Consider the following 22,777-nt stretch of genomic DNA (forward strand, 5'->3'; position numbering starts at 1 on the left):
AACTGTGGTCACTGACCACCTCATTGTAGGGAATAATTTTCTCTTCATACTCTGTAAAAACCCCTATACATCTCAAAAACCTCTACAGGTCACATTTTAACCTCTAATCGAAGAAGAACAATCCTAACTTTTCCAACCTCTCTTCGGAACCGAAGTCCCTCATCCCTTTGTTAACATATTGGTAAATCCTCCGCTGTACCCTTTCTAAAGCCTGCAGTGTAGAGCCCAGAATGTTTCACTGTGAAACGGGATTCTCCGATCTCAACTGTGGCTGCCCCGCTGCAAGTGAGAATGGAGAATGTGGCATTCCAGCAAAAACTCCATTCACTTTCAGCAACACCGGAGAATCCCAGTCACAAGTGAAGACAGAGATTTTCATAGAATCATAGAATCCCTACAGTGCAGAAAGAAGCCATTCAGCCCATCGAATCTGCACCGACCATAGTCCCATCCAGGCCCTATTCCCGTAACCCCGCATATTTACCCTGCTAAACCCCTGACACTAGGGTAAATCAACCTAACCTGCACATTTTTAGACTGTGGGAGGAAGCCGGAGCACTCGGAGGAAACTCATGCAGACACAGAGAGACCCTCTCCGCACAGACAGTGACCCGAGGCCGGAATTGAACCCAGGTCCCTGGCGCTATGAGACAGCAATGCTAACCACTGTGCCACCACACTGCCTTTTTTTAGCAAGTATTTCTGCTGAGATCTACCCAGATATTTATAAAGTTCTGAAATTATCTCAATGTTTTCTGTGGAGATTGTAGCGTAGTGGTAACAGTTCAAGATTAGTAATCCAGAGACCGAGGGTAATGCTCTGGGGACACAAGTTTAAATCGCACCACGACAGCTGTTGAAATTTAAATTCAATTAATAAACTGGAATTGAAAAGCGTGCCGCAGTAATGGTGATTACCAAACTGTTGTTGATTGTCTTAAAAACCCATCTGATTCACGAGTGGCCTGTAGGAAAGGAAATCGGCCGTCCTTATCTAGTGTGGCCCACTCCAGATCCACACAAATGGGGTTGACTCGTAAGTGCCCTCTGAAATGGTGTGGCAAGCCTTGCCAGCGATGCCCACATCCCGTGAACCAATAAAGAAAAAATATCCTTTGCTTATATTTATAAATCCAAGTTACATTTTTTTAAAATCAATTTTGCTCTCCACCTTTGACAATTTGTCTATTTGGATGTCAAGGTATCTCTGTTCACGTACACTTTCAAAATTATGTCCTTTATAATATACGGTCTTCTCATATTAGTCCTCCAAAAGTGCACCACTTCATCATACTGTCCGGTTTCCTCCCTCAGTCCAAAAATGTGCAGGTTAGGTTGATTGGCCATGATAAATTGACCCTAGTGGCAGGGGTTTAGCAGGGTAAATATGCGGGGGTATGGGAATAGGGCCTGGGTGGGACTGTGGTCGGTGCAGATTCCATCTGTCATGTTACCATCCAGTTTACCATCCTGAAGCCTGTAATACTCCTCATTACTAGCTACTGCGTTGTTAACTTTTTGCATCATCTGCAAACTTTATAACACTGCTTCAGACACCCAAGTCTAGAATGTTTATAGAAATTGAAGATCCAAAACCGATGCTGGGAAAACACCACTGCAAACTGCCTCTCAATCTGAAAACCATCCACCCATCGCCATCCTCTGCTCCCTTTCGCCGAGCAATCCTGTATCCATTCTTTGATTTTTCCCCTTAACGCGTGGCTTCAATTTTCTTAACAAACCTCCGATGTGGTGTGTTGTAGAATGCCTTTTGACAGTCCATACATGTAAGGTCAGAGCTCTGCTCTCCTTCAAATAGTGCCAAGGGAAAACGTGAACTATCTGGATAGGCAAATGGAATGATAATTTACTGTCCTGTTCAACGCTACTGAAGCGCCCCCTCTGTACAGCACTGGAGTGTCACCCTGGATTATGTACTTACGTCTTGGAAGTGAGGGAAGCGGAGCTTGGACCTACAACCTTCTGAATAAGACAGTGGCATATTGGTAATGTGACTGGACTAGTAATCTGGACGCCCAGGCTGATACTCTTGTAACACAGGTTCAAACATCCACAGCAACTGATGGAATTTAAAAATCAATTAATAAATTGGAAATATAATGCTAGCCTCATTGATGGTGACCATGACTATTATCATTGACTGTTGTAAAATGTCCTTCAGGGAAGGAAAATCTGCCATCCTTGCCTGGTCTGGCCTATATGCAAGCCCAGACCCACAGAAATAATCCTTACCCTCTCTCTGAAATGGTTGAACAAACTACTCCATTCAAGGGCAATTACATATTGTAACAAAGTCTAGCCCTGCCAGCAGGGTCCTTTCATCACACGAAAGAATAAAGAAAAAAAGCTTTTAAAATTTTAGCTCAACTTCAGCAGTAATTAGTTTGTAACTGTGCATTTTGTCACTACACCCTCAGTTTTGCTGGGGAAGGTTAACAACTGGATATCACATGGCTGATCTGTACAAGCAGATTACATCTTTGGCCGAACACAGGGTGGAAAGTGTAGATCATAGAATCATACAGTGCAAAAGGAGATCATTCAGCCCATTGGGTCTGCACCAACCACAATCTCACTCAGGCCCTATCCCCATGCATTGACTCTTGCTAGTCTCCCTGACACTAAGGGGCAATTTTAGCATAGCCAATCCACCTAACCCTCACATCTTTGAACTGTGGGAGGAAACCAGAGCACCCGGAGGAAACCCACGCAGACACGGGAAGAATGTGCAAACTTCACACAGACAGTGACCCAAGCCGGGAATCGAACCCGGGTCCCTGGTGTTGTAAGGTAGCAGTGCTAACCACTGTGCCACCATGCCATCCGACAGTAAGGGTAGTAAGATTTTACATTATCTTCGGAAGTGAGAGGGAAATAAACAACCAGAGACAGTCAAAAACACAATCCATCATCAGAAGTTCCATTTTGAACTGCACTGTTGTATTCAGGCCTTTTTAAAATGGAAGTCTCACCATCTTAAATTTTTTGAAATTTAATGTGTTTTTGTAGAATCAGAATCCACGGAAGGAGACCACCTGGGCCAACATGCCCGTGGCAACTCTGAAAGAGCAATACAATTAGTCTCAATCTTCTGTTCCTTGTCAATCGCTGTGTAAAACCTTCCAGTTATTGTATTTGTCTGATTCCTTTTAGAAAGTTATTGTTGAATCTGCCTCCCGTGCCTTTTCAGACGGCACATTCTAGAATACATCAAATCACTTCATAAAATAATTTCTCCTCAACTCATCCCTGGTTCTTCTGCCAATTACCTTCAATCTGTATCTTCAAGTGATTGACCCTTCTGCCAATACAAACAATTTATCTTTATTTACGCTCTTATAATACTTCACGATTTTGAACATCTCCTTTAAATCTCCTTTTAACCTTCTTTGCTCTAAGATGAATCACAGCTTTTAGCATCAGTTTAGAAATCCTGGTACCAGTCTAGTAAATCTTATCTGAACCTTCTCCAAGGTATAATGTCCTTCTTTAACTGTGGTTCCCAGAATTGAACACAATGTTCTAGCTCATGGCCAACTAGTGATTTGTACATCATTAGTCCAACATCTTTGCTTTTGTAATCTATAACCTGAATATTAACAGGGGTGGGTTACATAAGCAGAGTGTGGGAAGGGAGAGAATTTCCAGTGGGAAGATTTCACAGGATGTTGTTGAGTTTTAATTCCACTGCAATTTGCCATTGCCAGGTTCCCCCACTGCAATTCAGTCTGATTGACAGATGTGCTTTCCATCCAGGCAAGGATTACTCCAGAATGCAAGCCACAGGAGCAAATCGGTTCAATTCACACCTCCGAGGGAGGTGGGAGTCTGAACAAAAGGGTGGCTGATCCCTGACTCCAGTGGGGACCATTCCCATGGCGTGCAATCTGATTCCGAGAGTCTGTATGGGGTGGGATTCTGATTATGGGGAACCTGGGGTTGCTACACGTGGGAAACACTACTGCTGCAAAGAGACCTTCTCTCCAAACTTGTCCTCACTTCCGTTCAACTGCTGGTTTCCTGAGGTCCAGGAGCTATAAAGGAGAATTACCCCAGAGGTCACTATAAATCCTGAAAAGTTGGTCAAATCCAAAGGCCACCAGCTTCATTAAAATATTTAAATTGCTGACCTCCTCCTGGAAATTGCTTGTCTCTGCTTTCCGTCACTTAGACAATTTTGCATTCGAGCTGACGCTGCCCTTTTAAACATCCGGGTTTCAATTCTTCCAGTAAGTGGTGCTTTGTCAAACTCCTTTTGAAAGTCTGTAGACAGAACGCCAATCACACTCGCCTCATCAACCCAGAACTCTCCTTTCATGGAGTATTGTATTTAGATCTTTCTTAATAAGATAGTCTCACCCATCAGGGGCCACTCTAACAGAGGGATTCTGTCAAGAATTCAGGGACCACACCTTAAAACTTTTAAAATCAGAGAATGTTTACATTGGAACTTATTTTAAAGGGAAAATGTCAATATTTAAGTGTTTTTCACAATGGAAGTCGTGCTATCACAGAATCTTTTTCACTTCTGTTGTCGGCAAGATGTTGGAAAAAATTATAAGGGATAGGATTTATAGTTATTTGGAGAGTAATGAATTGATAGGTGATAGTCAGCATGGTTTTGTGGCAGGTAGGTCGTGCCTTACTAACCTTATTGAGTTTTTTGAGAAAGTGACCAAGGAGGTGGATGGGGGCAAGGCAGTGGACGTGGTATATATGGATTTTAGTAAGGCGTTTGATAAGGTTCACCATGGTAGGCTTCTGCAGAAAATGCAGATGTATGGGATTGGGGGTGATCTAGGAAATTGGATCAGGAATTGGCTAGCGGATAGGAAACAGAGGGTGGTGGTTGATAGTAAATATTCATCATGGAGTGCGGTTACAAGTGGTGTACCTCAGGGATCTGTTTTGGGGCCACTGCTGTTTGTAATATTTATTAATGATCTGGATGAGGGTATAGTTGGGTGGATTAGCAAATTTGCTGATGACACCAAAGTCGGTGGTGTGGTAGACAGTGAGGAAGGGTGTCGTAGTTTGCAGGAAGACTTAGACAGGTTGCAAAGTTGGGCCGAGAGGTGGCGGATGGAGTTTAATGCGGAGAAGTGTGAGGTAATTCACTTTGGTAAGAATAACAGATGTGTTGAGTATAGGGCTAACGGGAGGACTTTGAATAGTGTGGAGGAGCAGAGGGATCTAGGTGTATGTGTGCATAGATCCCTGAAAGTTGGGAATCAAGTAGATAAGGTTGTTAAGAAGGCATATGGTGTCTTGGCGTTTATTGGTAGGGGGATTGAATTTAGGAGTCGTAGCGTTATGTTGCAACTGTACACAACTCTGGTGCGGCCGCACTTGGAGTACTGTGTGCAGTTCTGGTCCCCACATTACAGGAAGGATGTGGAGGCTTTGGAGAGGGTGCAGAGGAGGTTTACCAGGATGTTGCCTGGTATGGAGGGGAGATCCTATGAGGAGAGGCTGAGGGATTTGGGATTGTTTTCGCTGGAAAGGCGGCGGCTAAGAGGGGATCTTATTGAAACATATAAGATGATTAGAGGTTTGGATAGGGTGGATAGTGATAGCCTTTTTCCTCTGATGGAGAAATCCAGCACGAGGGGGCATGGCTTTAAATTGAGGGGGGGTAGTTATAGAACCGATGTCAGGGGTAGGTTCTTTACCCAGAGGGTGGTGAGGGATTGGAATGCCCTGCCAGCATCAGTAGTAAATGCGCCTAGTTTGGGGGCGTTTAAGAGATCCGTAGATAGGTTCATGGACGAAAAGAAATTGGTTTAGGTTGGAGGGTCACAGTTTTTTTTTTAACTGGTCGGTGCAACATCGTGGGCCGAAGGGCCTGTTCTGCGCTGTAATGTTCTATGTTCTATGTTCTATAGAATCCTACAGTGCAGAAGGAGGCCATTCAGCCCATCAAGTCCGTACCGACCACAATCCCACCCAGGTGCTATCCCTATAACCCCATGCATTTACCCTAGCCAGTTCCCCTGACACTAGGCGACAATTTAGCAGCCAATCCACCTAAGCAGCACAACTTTCGGACTGTGGGAGGAAACTGGAGCACCCAGAGGAAACCCACTCAGACATGGGGAGAATGTGCAAACTCCACACAGACAGTGACCCAAGGCCGGAATTGAACCTGGGTCCCTGGCGCTGTGAGGCGGCAATGCTAACCACTGTGCCAACCACTGTGCCACCGTGCCGCCCTGGATGGATTATTACCAAAAAGACTCCCTTTAAAGGTGAGCTATTGGTGTAAAGAAGTGTTTTGAAATGAGGACCATCATCTTCAGTGTCTTTTTTAAGAGGTGAATCTTGCTAGCAATATCAGAATTTGATGGTGTGAGGTACTGGGTTAATTTAAATATTGAATGTTCTTTGAGACCTCAAACACTGAGTCCTGCTGTCTGCATGATACTAACTATACAACCAGAGCTGCGTTGTCAGCTGAAGTCATTACAGATGGAACAAAGCACTGCGAAATGGGAAGGAAAGGGTTGCACAAGGTTGTTGAGCAACTCTAACGCAGTGTTGCCCAACAGTGTCATGTAGATGGGGTATGACATGCCCCAAGGGAGCTTTACGGAACATGACCGTACCAAGCATTACACAGGGGACCTCAGTGGAAAGAGAACAGCAGAGCAGAATTACCACAGAGCAAAGTGTTCAAGAGATAAATATGTAGCACATTTGTGTCTTTGAGAAATGAATTCGTATTTGGCTCCCCAAACCCAAATATACCACAGATTTTCCATTTCTACTCTAGCTTAATTTGCATCCTGAAGTAAAGCACAGACACTTTCTGTTGTCAATAATCAATAGCATTTTGTACTTGATTACCGAAACTCAAGGCCTGATTTCAATCCTGAATGCAAAACGATCAGACTTCCAGTTAGAGTCAGGGAAGTGAAACCCCCTGCAATTCCTTTTGGAGCAGGAAGGGATCCTGCTATGAATATACATGTCAGATTCTGGGGCCTGACTGCAATCTTAACTCCAGGATTCTGTGGGGAAGACCACTGTGGTTTCCTGCCAAGATCAATCTATTGGCAGCTGGGATCCAAAGCCTTGGGTTTTCCTTGGCGAACCTCGCTTCCAACCCACTTTGCTGCTGTAATTTTCTTTCTACCCTTCACCTATGCAGTAATGGCCTCATGCCACTTGAAATCTAATTCCTGCCTGTTGAATAGGTTCAGGTTGGAGGTTGACTAAGAACATGCAGATGAGCTACAGAGTAAAGGTTGCACAGACCCCAGATGTAGGAGGCCTCATGGTTTGCTGCCAGCATAGGCCCCACTCCACCACAATTCTCACCAGGTGAGAATTTAGGCTTGAATATCCATTTTTGATTATATGAATATCACTCCCCATGTGCCATTATTCAGTAGGTAAATATATTAGGTGGTATGTCACTGAGTCACACAGGGAGGTGGTGACCTATATTTCTCTTATAGAATTGTAGAATCCCTATAGTGCAGAAAGAGACGATTCGGCCCATTAAGCCTGCACCCACAAGCCAGAATGGATGTAACGAAGGTGTCTAATTGGATGCAGTGTCTTTCGGTAGCTTTAGGTGGGACAAGTTGCTACAACTGATGTAAAGAAAGAAAGAGGAAAAAACTTGCATTCATGCAATACCTTTCATGATCTCATGGAATCCTAAATGCAGCCAATCAGGTACTTCTAAAGTAGAGTCACTGTTGCAATATAGGCAATGCAGCCAACTGTACACAGAAAGATCCAATAAACAGTAATATGTTAACAATGTGATAATCTGCTTGAGCCCATGATCATTTGACTCGGAACAAGAGTCACTGAAACACTCCTGACAGCTGGTTCAGGCCCAGCGGCCAATATCTTGTGGAGAAAGCCATTCTGTTGGCTCTCTGCCACCACTCCCACTTCAGAAATTTCCATTGAACGTGGCATTGACTGTTCAATATATCTCCAGGTATGGACAGGACAGGCATAGTGAAATAGGAATCCATCAGATAGCATATCCAACATAAGTGCCAAGGCAACACTTAATGGGAAAAGCCTTGTAGACTATTACATTTCTTTGGATGCCCTAAAGGCAGGCAATGCTGCCAAGAAATAGAGCAATGAGTTCCATTGCTTTCCCACGGCAAATCCTCCAACACACAGGAATTCTGTTAGTGGTCTGCCAAAATCATCCTTAAATACACATGTAAAAAAATCAGCAAAATGGGAAAGAAAGAGCAAGGAGGACAAACAATAGCATGCATATTAACATAGAGAAGCAATAACTATTGTGGGTAGTATGAGGAGTTAATTTGCTCTGGTGCAGCATGTGTTCTCTTCTGAGCCTGGGGTTAAGACCAAGATAGCACAGAACTTTACATCGAATCTATGAGGTGTTTGATGACCGAGTGAATGATTTGCATGGAACGATGGCACAGTGGTTAGCATTGTTGTCTCACAGGCTCGATTCCGGCCTGGGTGTTTTTGTCTGTGTGGAGTCTGCCCATTCACCCCATGTCTGCGTGGCTTTTCGCGAGGTGCTCCAGTTTCTTTCCACAATCCAAAATTGTATAGGTTAGGTGGATTGGCCACCGTACATTGGCGTGTGGGGGGTATGTGTGAGGTGTGAGTGTATATGCTTGATGTGGTGCAATGCCCCTCAAGCTACAAGCCCCTGGTGACAGACTAGCAGCCTGTTCCAGGAATAATTAGCTACAGAAACAGACAAATGTCTGACCTATGCACTAATAGGGTGCAGAAAGGTTGCGAGAAAGAGAGAACGATTTATTCTGTTTCCAACAGTTAATGCATGATGCTGACACTGAGGGTGAGAAAATGTACAGCTCACAAACATTATATTCCCTAAATGTAGAAGATTTGAAACATTTTTTTTTGTGAAGACAGCTGACTTGAACCTGATCATTTTCTTGGCACAAATTCATCTCCAGCTGTTGAAAGTGCAGAAGCTGCTACGCAATCAGCAACGTGCCTTGCCATTACAAGAAGCACATTGCTGCGCAGAGCGTGGGCACAGCTCTGTTTCATTTGAGTCATCACTTGGTGTGACAATGTCTAATGATCAAATTATTGAATGACCACAGAAACATTTCCGTTCCTTTTATTTGCGACGTAGCTTTTCACTCTATAACTTGGGGAGAAATGCAAGTCTTCTTTTATTTGCCCCAAGAGGTTTCATCTAAGGGACACCCAGCAGATGGAATCCAAAATCAGCAAGATAGAAGGCTTCAGCCCATTCAGCCTCTCAAATTTACACCACTGATTTTGTCTATGGCGTATTAAGCCTCAGGCTTTAACACAATGATACAGCACAGGAACAGGCCCTTCGACCCACCAAGCCTGTGCCGATACACGGGTTTCTATCCCTCTGTTTGCCTCCCGTTCGTGTGTTCATCAAGATACATCTTGAACGTTGCTAATGTGCCTGCTTCCACCACCTCCACTGGCAGTGCGTTCCAGGCACCCCCACCCTCTGTGTGAGAAACTTTCCCGCACTTCTCCCCCAAACTTCCCACCTCTCACCTTCAACTTGTGTCATCTTCTAGTCAACCCTGGGAAAAAGCCTCTGACTATCCACCCTATCTATGCCTCTCATAATTTTGTATCAGGTCGCTCCTCAGTTTACTTAGGTTGGAGACCTGTATGCTTTGGATATATATTCCTATTTTCTTCCAATACGTGTGTTAAACAGCTATCTAATTCTCTTGTAAAAGTTCATATGGGGTCTGCCTCAATAATAGTTTGTGGCAAGGGATTCTATGTTCTGGCCTTACTCTGCGCAAAGGCATTTTTTCTAACTTCTATTATGATGCCTTTTCTGATTCTTTTAATAATGTGGCCTTTCATTACTATCTCATTGACCAACAGTGACAACCTACTGATATCACAGACAGAAGACAGGACATTTAGGACAAATAGCTTTACAGCCAATGATGCACTTTTGAAGTGCAATCACTGTTGTAATGCGGAAATCAACTGTGCACTACAGCATCCCACAAACTGAAAATAAGCAGATCATTGTGGAGGACAGAATTAATTCTCACTTCTAAAAGCCTGGGTTGATAGGCCAGCATGGATTTATCAAAGGCAAATCATACTTAATCAATCCGATCAAGTTCTTCGATGAAGCAACAAAGAGGATTGATAGAGCTTGCATAGGAATGGGATACATGGATTTTCAAAAGGTTTGTGGGAAAGTACTACATAGAACTTGAATCCCTGCAGTGCAGAAACAGGCCATTTGGCCCATCAATTCTGCAACAATCTTCCAAAAGAGCATCCCACCCAGGCTCGCCTCTCAACCCTATACCCATAAGCCCTGTGCATTTACCGTAGCTAATCCCCTTTACTCACATATCTTTGGACATTAAGGGGCAATTTTGCATGGCCAATCCACCGGACCTGCACATCTTTTAACTGTGGGAGGAAACTGGAGCACCCGCAGGAAACCCACATAGACACGGGGAGAACGTGCAAACTCCACACAGGCAGTCACCCAAGGCCAGAATTGAACCAGAGTCCCTGGCGCTGTGAGGCGGCAGTGCATTATAGACTGATTCAGAAAAGAGAAACACATGAATGATGGTAACTTGACACGTAACTGGCTAAGGGATAGTAGGCAGGGATTAGTGGTGAACAGATTTTTTTTTCTGACAGGACAGAAGTATGTAACTGGGACCCTTGGTGTCAGTTTGGATTATTGCTTTTCCTGTTACACATAAATGAGCTGGATTTTTACGGAGTACAATTGAGAAGTTTGTGGTTATGATAGGCAGGGGGAGGCAATGGTGCAGTGGTATTGTCACTGGTCTAGTAATCCAGAGACTCAAGGTAATGCTTTGGGGACCCAGTTCAAATCCCACCATGGCAAATGCTGGAATTTGAATTCAATAAAAAATATCTGGAATTCAGAATCTACTGATGACCATGAAACCATTGTCGATTGTCCAAAAAAACCCCATCTGATTTACTAATGTCCTTTAGGGAAGGAAATCAGCTGTCCTTACCTGGTCTGGCCAACATGTGACTCCAGAACCACAGCAATGTGGTTGACTCTCAACTGCCCTCGGGCAAGTAGGAATGGGCAATAAATGCTGGCCAGCCAGTGATGCCTATGTCTCATGAATGAATTTTAAAAATTAAATATGCACTGCCCATTCAAATCCCAGCATGTGGAATTCACTGGCCTTCGAGCATGGTGTAACATCGGCGAGAATCACTACTGGTCTCCACTAGCAGGGTCTTGGAACAATGGTCACGCCGGGGAGCTTGGAGGTCATTGAAGCCTTCGGTTGGTCGGGGTCGTGACCAGGCAGTGTTCATTGGGCAATACACTGGTGCCCACTGGATACCCAAGTGATGCCCACAGGCACTGCCAGTGTAGCAATCGGGCACCATCAGTGTGCCAGTTGAGCACTGCCAGTGTGCCAGTTGGGCAGTGTCAAGGGGCTACGATGGGAGGACTATGCAGGGAGGCTATGGCAAGGGGTGTCATGCACAGGTGAATCATGTTAGAGATCATGATGGGGTCATATTGGGGTCCATGATGCAGGGCCATGAAGGGGACATGTCATGGGTCATGATGAGGTGGGGCATGTTGGGGGTCAGACAGGCAGATCCATCTGGAGGGCTGATACCCCAATGCTGGCGGCCCATGTTCGGGAGGGGGTGGGGGAAATGCGCCGATGAAGAGGAAGGTCCCGATGCCTATGTGGAGAGCTGGCGGCCTGACCCCACTGGAGTGAAGGGGCGGGCCATGGAGGCCCTTCAGTGGGGTTGCCTGAGAGGGTGCCTCCTGGGCATTGCCACCTTGGCAATGCCAGCTTGGGCCCCCGGCACTGCCCAAGGGGCAAAGTGCCAATGCCGAGGGGGCAATTTTGCACTGCCCACTGGGCATACAGCAGTGCCAGGGAGGCGGTGCCTGGTGGGGGCAATCGGTGGGGGTAGGGGGTCACGCTGTCACTCTGCACTCGGGCTGAGTGACTGAAGGAGGGAGGCCAATGATTGAGGCTGGCCATCGGGATGGGGGTGGTCAGCCTGCTTGGGGTGGGGGTGGGGGGGGAGTGGGGGGTGGTAGGACTGCAGGTGGGGGGGCATTTGGGGCTGCCGGTGGGGGGCGGGGGGAAGGTGGCGTGGGGGAGGGATTGGAGGATTGGGGTGTGTGCGAGGGGGTGGGGGAAGACATCGACGCAGTCTAGGGATGGGGGTCGAGGCTGACCTGGACACGTTTGGGGGCCAGCGATCGGGTGTTGGGGGCGAGTCAGAGGGCCAGTGATTGGGGAGCCAGCAGTGCGGGGCTACTACGCATGTACCGATCTCTGACAGCTGCCCGGTCAGCGCTCTGCTGCCGGCCTTCCAGCGGGAGTAGACCCCGTCCACTGAATTTCAGCATGATTCACACTGAGCCACTCTGCAGCTCAGAGCGTGGGAGATTCATTTTTAAAATCCCGTTGAACAAAACATGGGATTTACTCCAGTTTTTACTCAAATCCGACAATTAGCATTTTTTGCGGAGAATTGCCCCCAGTGATTATTAAACTTCCTCCATAAGTTTAGCTATCTAACATAGAGAGTTGTTGAATAAAACTGTTGAAACAGACAGTATATATTGGTTCAAGAGTCAGTTAGATGTGCACTTTTGAGAGAAAATGGACTGAGATGAGAGGCAGGGTGAAAATCGCACCCCGAGGTCTAATCTAATCCTGTGTTAAAATAGCAAAGAGAATTTCATTTAAAAGTGTTAAGATTATCAATGTTGATAGCAGGACTAGGGGTGGGTGATCAAATAGCCAAATAAATTCTGGTAAACTTCAATATATTGCAGAGAAATTATATGAAACTGCTAGATGAGTTTTATTCGCGCATAGTCTAGTGTCACTTTTCATTTGCGTGCTGTATGTGGTGATATGATTTGCCTTATTATTAGTGTAAATATTCTATATATACTGGAATTAAGAATCTACTGATGACCATGAAACCATTGTCGATTGTCAGAAAATCCCATCTGGTTCACTAATCTCTTTTAGGGAACGAAATCTGCCGTCTTTACCTGGTCTGGCCTACATGTGACTCCAGAGCCACAGCAATGTGGTTGACTCTCAACTGTCCTCAGGCAACGAGGGATGGGCAATAAATGCTGACCAGCTAGTGACACCCTTGTCCCATGAATGAATAAAAAATAAAAAAAACGTCCTTGTACATTTAAATGTTAATCTTTTCTAAATATTGTAAGCAATTTGACTTTATAATTTCCCCTGGTGACATATTCTTTAATAACTCAAATGTCAAAAAATTACCTCAGAGATCCTCTTCCAACAGTACGCCTGGTGCTTCCTTGTTACCATGTAACTGAACACTGTTAGGTTACCAAGTAATTGAACACTCAAAGATTTCACTATTTACCCTGTCAAACCTTTGCATAATTGTAAATATTCTTCTTGATCCCTACTTAACCTTCTAGGAACAGCAATCAGTGAAGTAACCGCGTAGCATTTAGTAGGTGATGCAATTCAATGATGTAACGGTAGCCGGAATTCTCCGACTTCACCTGCGACTGGGATTCTCCGGTCCTGCTGCTGTGAATTGAGATTTGGGTGAGCACCAAATTTTCCGTTCTTGCTGGCAGCTGGGGCGGGATGTACAACATCTGGGAATAGGGTCATATATATTTTGGATCTCCATTAAGCTTCCCAAAGTAATAGAGTTAATTTTTGATTATTTTGTTAAAATTAAAACATGAAAATAGAGTCATAGAGATATACAACATGGAAACAGGCCCTTCAGCCCAACCCGTCCATGCTGACCTAAACTGAGTTAGTCCCATTTCCCTGCATTTGGCCCATATCCCTCTAAACTTTTCCCATCTATGTACCTGTCCAAATGTATTTTAAGTGTTGTAATTGTACCCGCCTCTATTTTAAAATAAACGTATCCATTGATCTATGTCCTTGGAGATAGGAAAGTGATGGGGTGGGCGGGATCACTGGGGGGATGGGTGACAGTGGTGGTGGTGGGGGAGAGAAAGAGAGACAAGCGTTGCTTTAATGAACTCTGTGCATTCCAATAACTGTAGCTTTAACTTCCTGATATTCTCCTTCTCCCATCATTCAGAGGCAACAGTTCTGCTAAGGCTTTGTAACATCACCTCACAGTACCTTTGATCTCATGTCTCATGAGCTTCAGACCTTTCGCAAATAGTTAGGAAATATGCCGAGACACTTTTGAAGGAACACACTGATACAATGATGCTAAGGAACATTCAGAAACCAAAAATAAACACATTCACAAACCCCAACATGGACTGTACCAGCATGTATGCAATATGGTGCACTACAATAATCCCATTCACACCCCTTATTCTCTCGGTGGACAGCTATTAGCAGTCTTTTCCTCTGGTTTCTGTAGCCATGACTCATCTTTCATTCCTTCCCCCTGCAGTATAAATATCTCCCACTTTCTATGCCTTTTAGCTTTGACAAAGGGTCATCTCTCCTTACAGATGCTGCCAGATCTGCTGAGATTTTCCAGTGTTTTCTCTTTTGGTTATCTACATTTCTATCTCACTCTGGTGTTCAGTGGTCTCATTTCTATAAACCCCATCAGTACACACACGCACAAAAACATGTTTAAAGAAGCAAAATTACTAGGCTATGGGGAAAAGGCAGATGAGTGCAACTAGGTGCATTGCTCTTGGGGAGCCAGCATAGATACAATGGGCCGAACGGCCTCCTTCTGTGTTGTAACCATTCTCTGATTCTATATGCAAGTCAGAAGCACGATGCACTATTCTCCATCTGTTTGGAAGAGTGTAACGACAACAATACTGAAAACATTTGACACCATCCAGAACAAAATATTCCACTTGATTGATATGCCATTCACCACCTTAAACATTCATGCCCTCTATCACTGTGCACCCTGTACAATCTACAGGATACGCCACAGCAGCTTATCAAGACTTCTTTCCAGGCCACCTCCGAAACTCATGACCACCACCAGCTTAAGGCACAAGGTTCATTGGAGCGACCTCACCTCCTAGTTCCCTTCCCAAGTCCCACACTATCCTGGTGTGATGATGTGGAGATGCCGGTGTTGGACTGGGGTAGGCACAATAAGTAGTCTCACAACACCAGGTTAAAGTCCAACAGGTTTATTTGGTAGCACGAGCTTTCGGAGCACCTGATGAAGGAGCAGTGCTCCGAAAGTTCGTGCTACCAAATAAACCTGTTGGACTTTAACCTGGTGTTGTGAGACTTCTTACTGTATCCTGATGTGGACAAAGGATATATGAGGGAGACGGTGGCATAGTATTAATGCTCTTTCATTTCCATCATTTTTTTTGTGTATGGTGATGGTGTGTTAAAGGCCACTCAAGGAGTCTGAGTTGTTGTGGCACCTTGTACTTTTGCGTCCATGTTGTAGTCTGGAGCCATGGATAGTGATGGGAGAGGTTGACCAGGAATCTCTCTTGCTCTTAACACCTGCTACTGGCATTTGTTGGAAGGCTTTTCAGGTTGATAATAAACCTGTTAGAATGCAGTATTTAATTCACTTTCTTTGGCCATTAAGTCCTGGGGTTGTACCTGAACCCGGAGCTTCTGACTGAGAGACAAAAAGGCTACCCAATGTGATATGAAACCTCTTTTTCTCATGTTTACCACGTTGTTCATGTATTGTCAAGGAAAAGAGTAAAGGCTCTTAACACACAAACCAGAGGAAATCTTTCATTCTGGGGGTAGACTAAGGGAAGTTTCGCCCTGCGTCAAATGCTCAGTGTACCAGACCTTGAGACGAACACTGATTGTTCAAAATCAAAAACATTCTGCTCTTCAGGATTGATATTTCATTAGCTCTTTAGACATATATAAAGAAAAGACCGCTTTTGAAAAAGGAACAAGAAAGCCAAAACTAAAATCAAAATGAATGTTTTGAAAAACAGAAGGGAAACATTGCAACTTCGACTTCCTGTAGAATCTCATTTCAATTTTTAATCGCTGCAAACACACGACCCAAAAGCTCAACATACCTAGAGGTTAAAACAAATTCTGATTTTAAATAGTTTATAAAAATAAGCAAGTGGTAGGTTTTGTAGCCGGACAACTAACGTCTGCAAATATGTTGCACTGCAGTTTATTTCGGAACTGGGCTAATGGAAACTTTGGTTAAGCCCCACTTCCCTATTTTAAGGTTTAGTCTGATCCATCAGATAACATGGTATTTACAGCTGGGAAACTAGTCTTGAATTTTTGTTTAAAAATAGGGACTGACTCTCTTTCTCATGGTCTTTTCTAGTGGGTTTTGATTTTTCTCTCTAAACTACCGGTTAATACAATCACCTCTTAACCTGTTGAGAAGAAAGAAAGACTTAAAAACAGAAAATTCTAGAAATACTCAGCAGACCTGGTGATATCACTAGAGAGAGAAACAGAGTTAAAGCTTCATCGATGGCATCACTGACTCAAAATGTTAACTCTGTTTCTCTCTCCACTGATGCTGCCAGACCTGCTGAGTATTTCCAACATTTTCTGCTTCCATTTCAGATTTCCAGTATCCACAATATTTTGCTGTTCTAAGAAAGGTCAGCTCTGATGAAGGGTCATCCAGACTCAAAACATTGGCTCTATTCTCTCTCCAGATACTGTCAGATCTGCTGAGATTTTCCAGTGTTTTTCTGTTTGTGTTTGAGAAAGATTTGCACTTGTGTTCCACGTTTTAAAACTTCAGCATGTCCCAAAGTGCTGCACAATCAACTGCATACTTCAGAAGTGTAGTCACTGTTGCAATGCAGGAAATACAGCAGTCATTTTGCACAAATAGCAAACTCCCACATCAGCAACGCAGCCGGTATATTTTTATTAAGACTGACGAAAGAGTAATTATTGACCAGGAGAGGGGAGAACTCTCTCTCCAAAATTGCGTTGCAAGATCTTTTACGCTCAGCAAAAGGGCAGAAAAGACCTTTGTTTATTATCCACTCCAAATGGCAGCAGCTCTGACAGTGTACACTGGAGAACCAACCTAAATTACATGCTCATGAATCTGGAATGTCCTTAAAAAACCTCTGACTCAGAGGGAAGGACTATCACTGCACCATAGGTTAAAAAGACATAAATCTGCAAAAGCAGAAGTGTCCAAGAACTATATCCAGAAAATGAAGGCCAAACATTTATTTTATATATTTAAGTGAAACCTGGTGTGAAGTTTAATTTCAGTATTTAACCCTGCACTCTCTCTGTACCCTGAATATTGAGAGACTAAGCACTCACAGGTCAAACATAGCACAATCAGATGTGCTGTCAAGTTCCATCTCGAAAGTTCTTTGCGTAACTTTGCTAATTGTGCAAGTCGGAGTTGATTGCACAACATAGCGTGATCTATGTACTTGGTTAAAACTGAGCAATATCAAAATAATTTTTGATCGCTGCTTCTCTAAAGTACTTTCTCATGAAAACCTCAACTGGAGGAACATTCCGTTATAGTTCTTTTTTCAGTGTTTGCAGCTAACAGGGTGAAGCTAAAGAGAAAACTTGTCCATTTCAAGCACTCAATGCCCGTGTCAAGCGCTCAGAAACAGCCACACTGGAAACAGAGTAAAGGGGCTCAATTTTCAATCAGGGGTTGGACTAACACACGGGGACTAGTCTCAGGTCTGAGCCCGCAAGGCGAGCTTTAAGCATGCTCACTGGGGGTTTCAAATCCTCAGCCAATTAAAGGCCAAGGAGTGAACTTGCAATCCAATGTAAGGTGTGATGGTTCTGTCACTGAAGGGACAGATATCTCTATGACGATATTTAAAAGACATTTGGACAGGCACATGGTTAGGAAAGGTTTAGAGGGATATGGGCCAAATGCAGGCAAATGGGACTAGTTCAGTTCAGGAAACCTATTCAGCATAAGCGAGTTGGACCAAAGGGCCTGTTTCTTGACTGCATATCTCTATGACCCTAGTGGCGGGCCCTTGAGCACACAGTGATTGACTGCCCCACCAGCTGAGGCGAGAGCTGCCAATGTGAAAATGCACACGGTGAGGGACAAGTGAAGATCATTTTATTTTTGCTTTTTAAAAAGCTACAGCTGCCAGGCTATGACCCAGGAGGGGCAACCCCTTTCAAGGGATGGCCAGCATCCACAGCTGTGATACAGCAGCCATATTGTCCCTCATGTGGTCCATCGGGGCCTCCATCTCCCTGAATACATTACGTCAGTTTGGACATGGGCCAAGCCTTTTGGGACTGTCCACATTGCCAAATGGAAATTCTAGTTGGCATGGTAATGGAGCCCTAATAGTAATGACATTTAACTGGCCTCAATTGGCTGCCCTCCACTTCCTGGTGGGCAGCAAATCCGAGCCCGAGCTGTCTTCACTCAAAATGGCTGGAGCCTGGAATTGCGCCAGGGAACACCAGTGGCCGGCGTTGTCAAATTGCATGCCCACCCACCTCCGATCTGATTTTAAAAATTCTGGCCAAAGTGTCTCAGATATCCAAAGGACAATCTTACTGCACTGGTATGACATTTTAATTTCCCAAATGGGTGAATGGAAAGGAGAAATAAAGTTTTAAAAAAATATTCATCCATGGGACATGGGCATTGCTGCTGGCCAGCATTTATTGCACATCCTTAGTTGCCCTTGGAGGGCAGATGAGAGTCAACCACATTGCTGTGGCTCTGAAGTCACATGCAGGCCAGACTAGGCAAGGATGGCAGATTTCCTTCCTTAAAGGGCATTAGTGAACCAGATGGGTATTTCTGACAATCAACAATGGTCATCAGTAGATTCTTAATTCCAGATACTTTTTATTGAATTCAAATTCCACTATCTGCCATGGCAGGATTTGAACGCAAAACATTAGCTGAGTTTCTAGATTAACTGTCTAGCGATAATACCATTAGGCCATCGCGTCCCCTCCATTGGGCCATCGCCTCCCGAAGAGGTACTGTATATTTGCATTTGTACAGTGCCTCGTGTGACCTGAAAATGTCCCAAATCATATTACAGACATTTTACTTTTTACATCCAATCACTGTTGTAGTGTAGGAAATGCAGTAGCCAATTTGCCAGACAGGAAGTGCCCATAATGAAAGCAATTAAATCAGGACCAGATGGTCTGTTAGTGATGTTTGTTGAACGATAATTACTGGCCAGGGCACTGGGAGAACTCTCCAGCTCATCTTCAAGGGATATTATGTCTTCCTGTGAGACACCATAAGATTAAGTGGAGAAGTAGGCCATTCAGCCCATCGGGTCTTCTCCACCTTTCAATGAGATCATGACTGATTTGATATGATAATCCTCTACCTTCCCACCTTATCCCGATTTCCCTTAATTCCCTTACTGATTAAAAATCTCTCTATTTCAACCTTGAACATACTTAATGATCCAACCTCTACAGCCCTCTATGATAAAGAATTCCACAGATTTACTACCCTCTGAGAAAGAAATTCCTCCTCTGTATCAAATAGGCAATTACATTACTCCGAGATTATGCCTTCTGGTCCTAGAGTCTCCCACAAGGGGAAACAACCCCTCAGCATCTACCATGTCAAGCCCCTTGAGAATTTAAGGATTTTTGGAAGATTACTATCAGTGCATCCACCATCTCTGTGGCTATTTCCTTTAATATCCAAGGATGCAACCCATCAGGTCCAGGGGACTTATCAGCCTTCAGCCCCATTAGTTTCCATAGTACATTTCCTCTCGTGATGGTTATTGTATTTATTTCTCCCACCCCGCCCCCCCTCCCTGCCTTTTGTCCCTTGATTATTTAGTATTTTTGGAATGTTATTAGTGTCTTCCATCATGAAGACTGAAACAAAGTATTTATTTAACTCCTCTGACATTTCCTGGTACTCCATTATCATTTCCCCAGTCTCATTCTCTAAGTAGCCTATGCTCACTTTGGCCTCTCTCTTCCTTTTTATATGTAAGAACTTCTTACCGTCCTTTTGTTTTTACTTGCTAAGTTACCGTGAGGGTTCATCTTCTTTATTATTTTTTAGTCAAGTTGTTGTTGGCATTTAAATCCTTTCCAATCCTGTGTCTTACCGCTAATCTTTGCCACATTGCATGTTTTTTCTTTCAGTTCAATACTATCCTTAATATCCGTGATTAACTATGGCCGATTTATCCCCTTTCTAGGATGCTTCTTGCTCACTGGAATGCATCTTTGTTGTGAATCATGACCACTTTCATAAATGCCTGCTATCTCTGATCAACCATCTTCTCTGTTAAACATCTTTCCCAGTCCACTCCAGTCCACTCTGCCCTCATTCCTTTGTAATTACCCTTACCTAAATTTCACGCAGTTAGTTCTGACCCAAGTTGAACCCGGGTCCCTGGCGAAGTGAGGCAGCGGTGCTAACTAGTCACAAGTAACCGTGTCACAACTACTGTACCACTCCTAAATTGTCATAACCCATTCCACAAAGAACCCCCCCCAAGCCCATCAGAGAGAAATTTTCATTTCAAGTTTTGCTTTCATTAGGAGAGCTGCTACACTCTCAGACCCTTAGTTGATAGTGGAGCGTTTTGAGATAATCTGATAAACACACGCAAGTTATTTCTTTTTCTATTTTAGGATGCAGTATATGCATCATGTGGTCGGTGTAACATGTTAGGGATGAAAAGGAGACTTTAGACATATGGGTCGGGATTCTCCCAGCCTGCTGCGCTGCTGAAGTAGAGCATTGATTAGCATATCGAAATCTGATGCTGACCTCTCAGGCGGGATGAGCCCCCGTCCCCCACTATCCGACGTGAATCCCTTAAAGTTTAAAGCTTTTAAAGTTTATTTATCGGTGTCACAATTAGGCTTACATTAACACTGCAATGAAGTTACTATGAAAATCCCCACTTTGCGATGCACAGAGTATCGAAGATTCGTCGAGGTAAGTACACCCAAAGAATGGGTGGGAAAATCTCCCATTTTCCTGCTTGTTGGGCACTTAGGTTTTTTTTGGGAGAACCCAGCAATGATTCCCAAGATTTTCACGACTGGGGATTTCCTTGCCTCATGTTTGAGTCTCTTGTAGATTTATTGATAGAGATTCATCAGCATACAAGACAGCCCTATTATTGTTGTACCACGTCACTATGATGGAAGGTAAACTTGATGTATCTTGGTCTTTTTCGGTCTAGCCAGTTCAATGTTATTATAGAATCCATAGAATCCCTATAGTGCAGAAGGAGGCCATTCGGCCCATCGAGTCTACATAGACCACAATCCCACCCAGGCTCTATTCCCACAACCCCACATATTTACCCTGCTAATCCCCTGACACAAGGGTCACTTTAACGTGGCCAATCAACCTAACCCGCACATCTTTGGACTGTGGGAGGAAACCGGAGCACCTGGAGGAAACCCATGCAGACACGGAGAGAATATGCAAATTCCGCACAGACAGTGACCCAATTCAGTCGTTGACGCTGTGTAACCGCTGTGCTACTGTGCTGTCAATTATGTATCTTGGATTAGCCTGGATGATGCAGGCACTGCATCATCCAGGTACAAACCATTCTGTACCCTGCACCATTCAGGCAGGTAAACAAACCTGGTTTCATTAATTCTATATATGAAGCCGTGACTGTACAGTTCTGTGTCAGCTCGATTCAATTTCCAGCACCCTTGCTTCTTATTTAGAATATCACATTTTTCTGTTCATAGCATTTACGCACAGTATTGAGGATTAAGACATGGGGAACAGCTTTAGGACAGCACCAGAGAAGGAACCAGATCTTCAGGAATCCCTTACCGGTAAGATGTGGCTCATTGCTACAGCTGATTGATGAACAGGGATGAGGAAAATAAGTTAATCGATTCTCGGAAATATTTGATCATATTTTGGTTTATAATGCTCCTATGAAGTGCCTTGCGACTTTTTATTATGTTGAAGATGCCATACACATTGAAGTTGTTATTTTTGGAGGCTGAGGTAATTTTGTAACTCATTAAATATTCATTACAAAAAAACAAAGAAAATTACAGCACAGGAACAGGCCTTTCGGCCCTCCAAGCCTGCACCGACCATGCTGCCCAACTCAACTAAAACCCCCTACCCTCCCAGGGACCATATCCCTCCATTCCCATCCTATTCATGTATTTGTCAAGATGCCCCTTAAAAGTCACTATCGTATCTGCTTCCACTACCTCCCCTGGGAGCGAGTTCCAGGCATCCACCATCTTCTGTGAAAAAAAACGTGGCCTGTACATCTCCTTTAAACCTTGCCTCTCACACCTTAAACCTATGCCCCCTAGTAGTTGACTCTTCCACCCTGGGAAAAAGCTTCTGACTATCCACTCTGTCCATGCCCCTCATATCTTGTAAACTCCTCATACTAATGCCCTCCATACCGGGCAACATCCTAGTAAATCTTTTCTGTACCCTCTCCAAAGCCTCTACATCCTTCTGGTAGTTTGGCAACCAGAATTGAACACTATATTCCAAGTGTGGCCTAACTAAGCTGCAACATGACTTGCCAATTTTTAAACTCAATGCCCTGGCTGATGAAGGCAAGCATGCCGTATGCCTTCTTGACTACCTTCTCCACCTGCGCAGCCATTTTCAGTGATCCTCTTGCCTATCAATACTCTTACAGGTTCTGCCATTTACTGTGTATTTCCTATTTGTATTAGACCCTCCTAAATGCATTACTTCACATTTGTCTGGATTAAACTCCATCTGCCATCTCTCCACCCAAGTCTCCAACTGATCTATATCCTGCTGTAAAATCTGATGGTCCTCATCGCTATCC

General features: G+C 44.1%; 2 protein-coding genes across 7 annotated transcripts in view; one reads left to right on the plus strand and one right to left on the minus strand.

Moving 5' to 3' along the window:
- Positions 1-22,777, minus strand: part of tg (thyroglobulin) — a 387,985-nt gene that overhangs the window by 156,677 nt on the left and 208,531 nt on the right. The window lies entirely within an intron of this gene.
- The window catches only part of LOC144495612 (src-like-adapter), a 61,020-nt gene that overhangs the window by 23,933 nt on the left and 14,310 nt on the right, over positions 1-22,777 (plus strand). For 4 of the 6 annotated variants that reach the window (XM_078215817.1, XM_078215813.1, XM_078215814.1 and 1 more), the window contains exon 2: positions 21,690-21,779. In XM_078215817.1, coding sequence (XP_078071943.1) covers positions 21,719-21,779 — 61 coding nt within the window. In that variant the 5' untranslated portion in view covers positions 21,690-21,718. Of the gene's footprint in view, positions 1-13,486; positions 13,620-21,689; positions 21,780-22,777 lie in introns of all 6 variants that reach the window. The other 2 variants (XM_078215816.1, XM_078215812.1) reach the window with 1 other exon arrangement.

This window comes from Mustelus asterias, chromosome 7 (genome assembly GCF_964213995.1).
Source record: "Mustelus asterias chromosome 7, sMusAst1.hap1.1, whole genome shotgun sequence".
In the NCBI taxonomy this organism is placed as follows: Eukaryota; Metazoa; Chordata; class Chondrichthyes; order Carcharhiniformes; family Triakidae; genus Mustelus; species Mustelus asterias.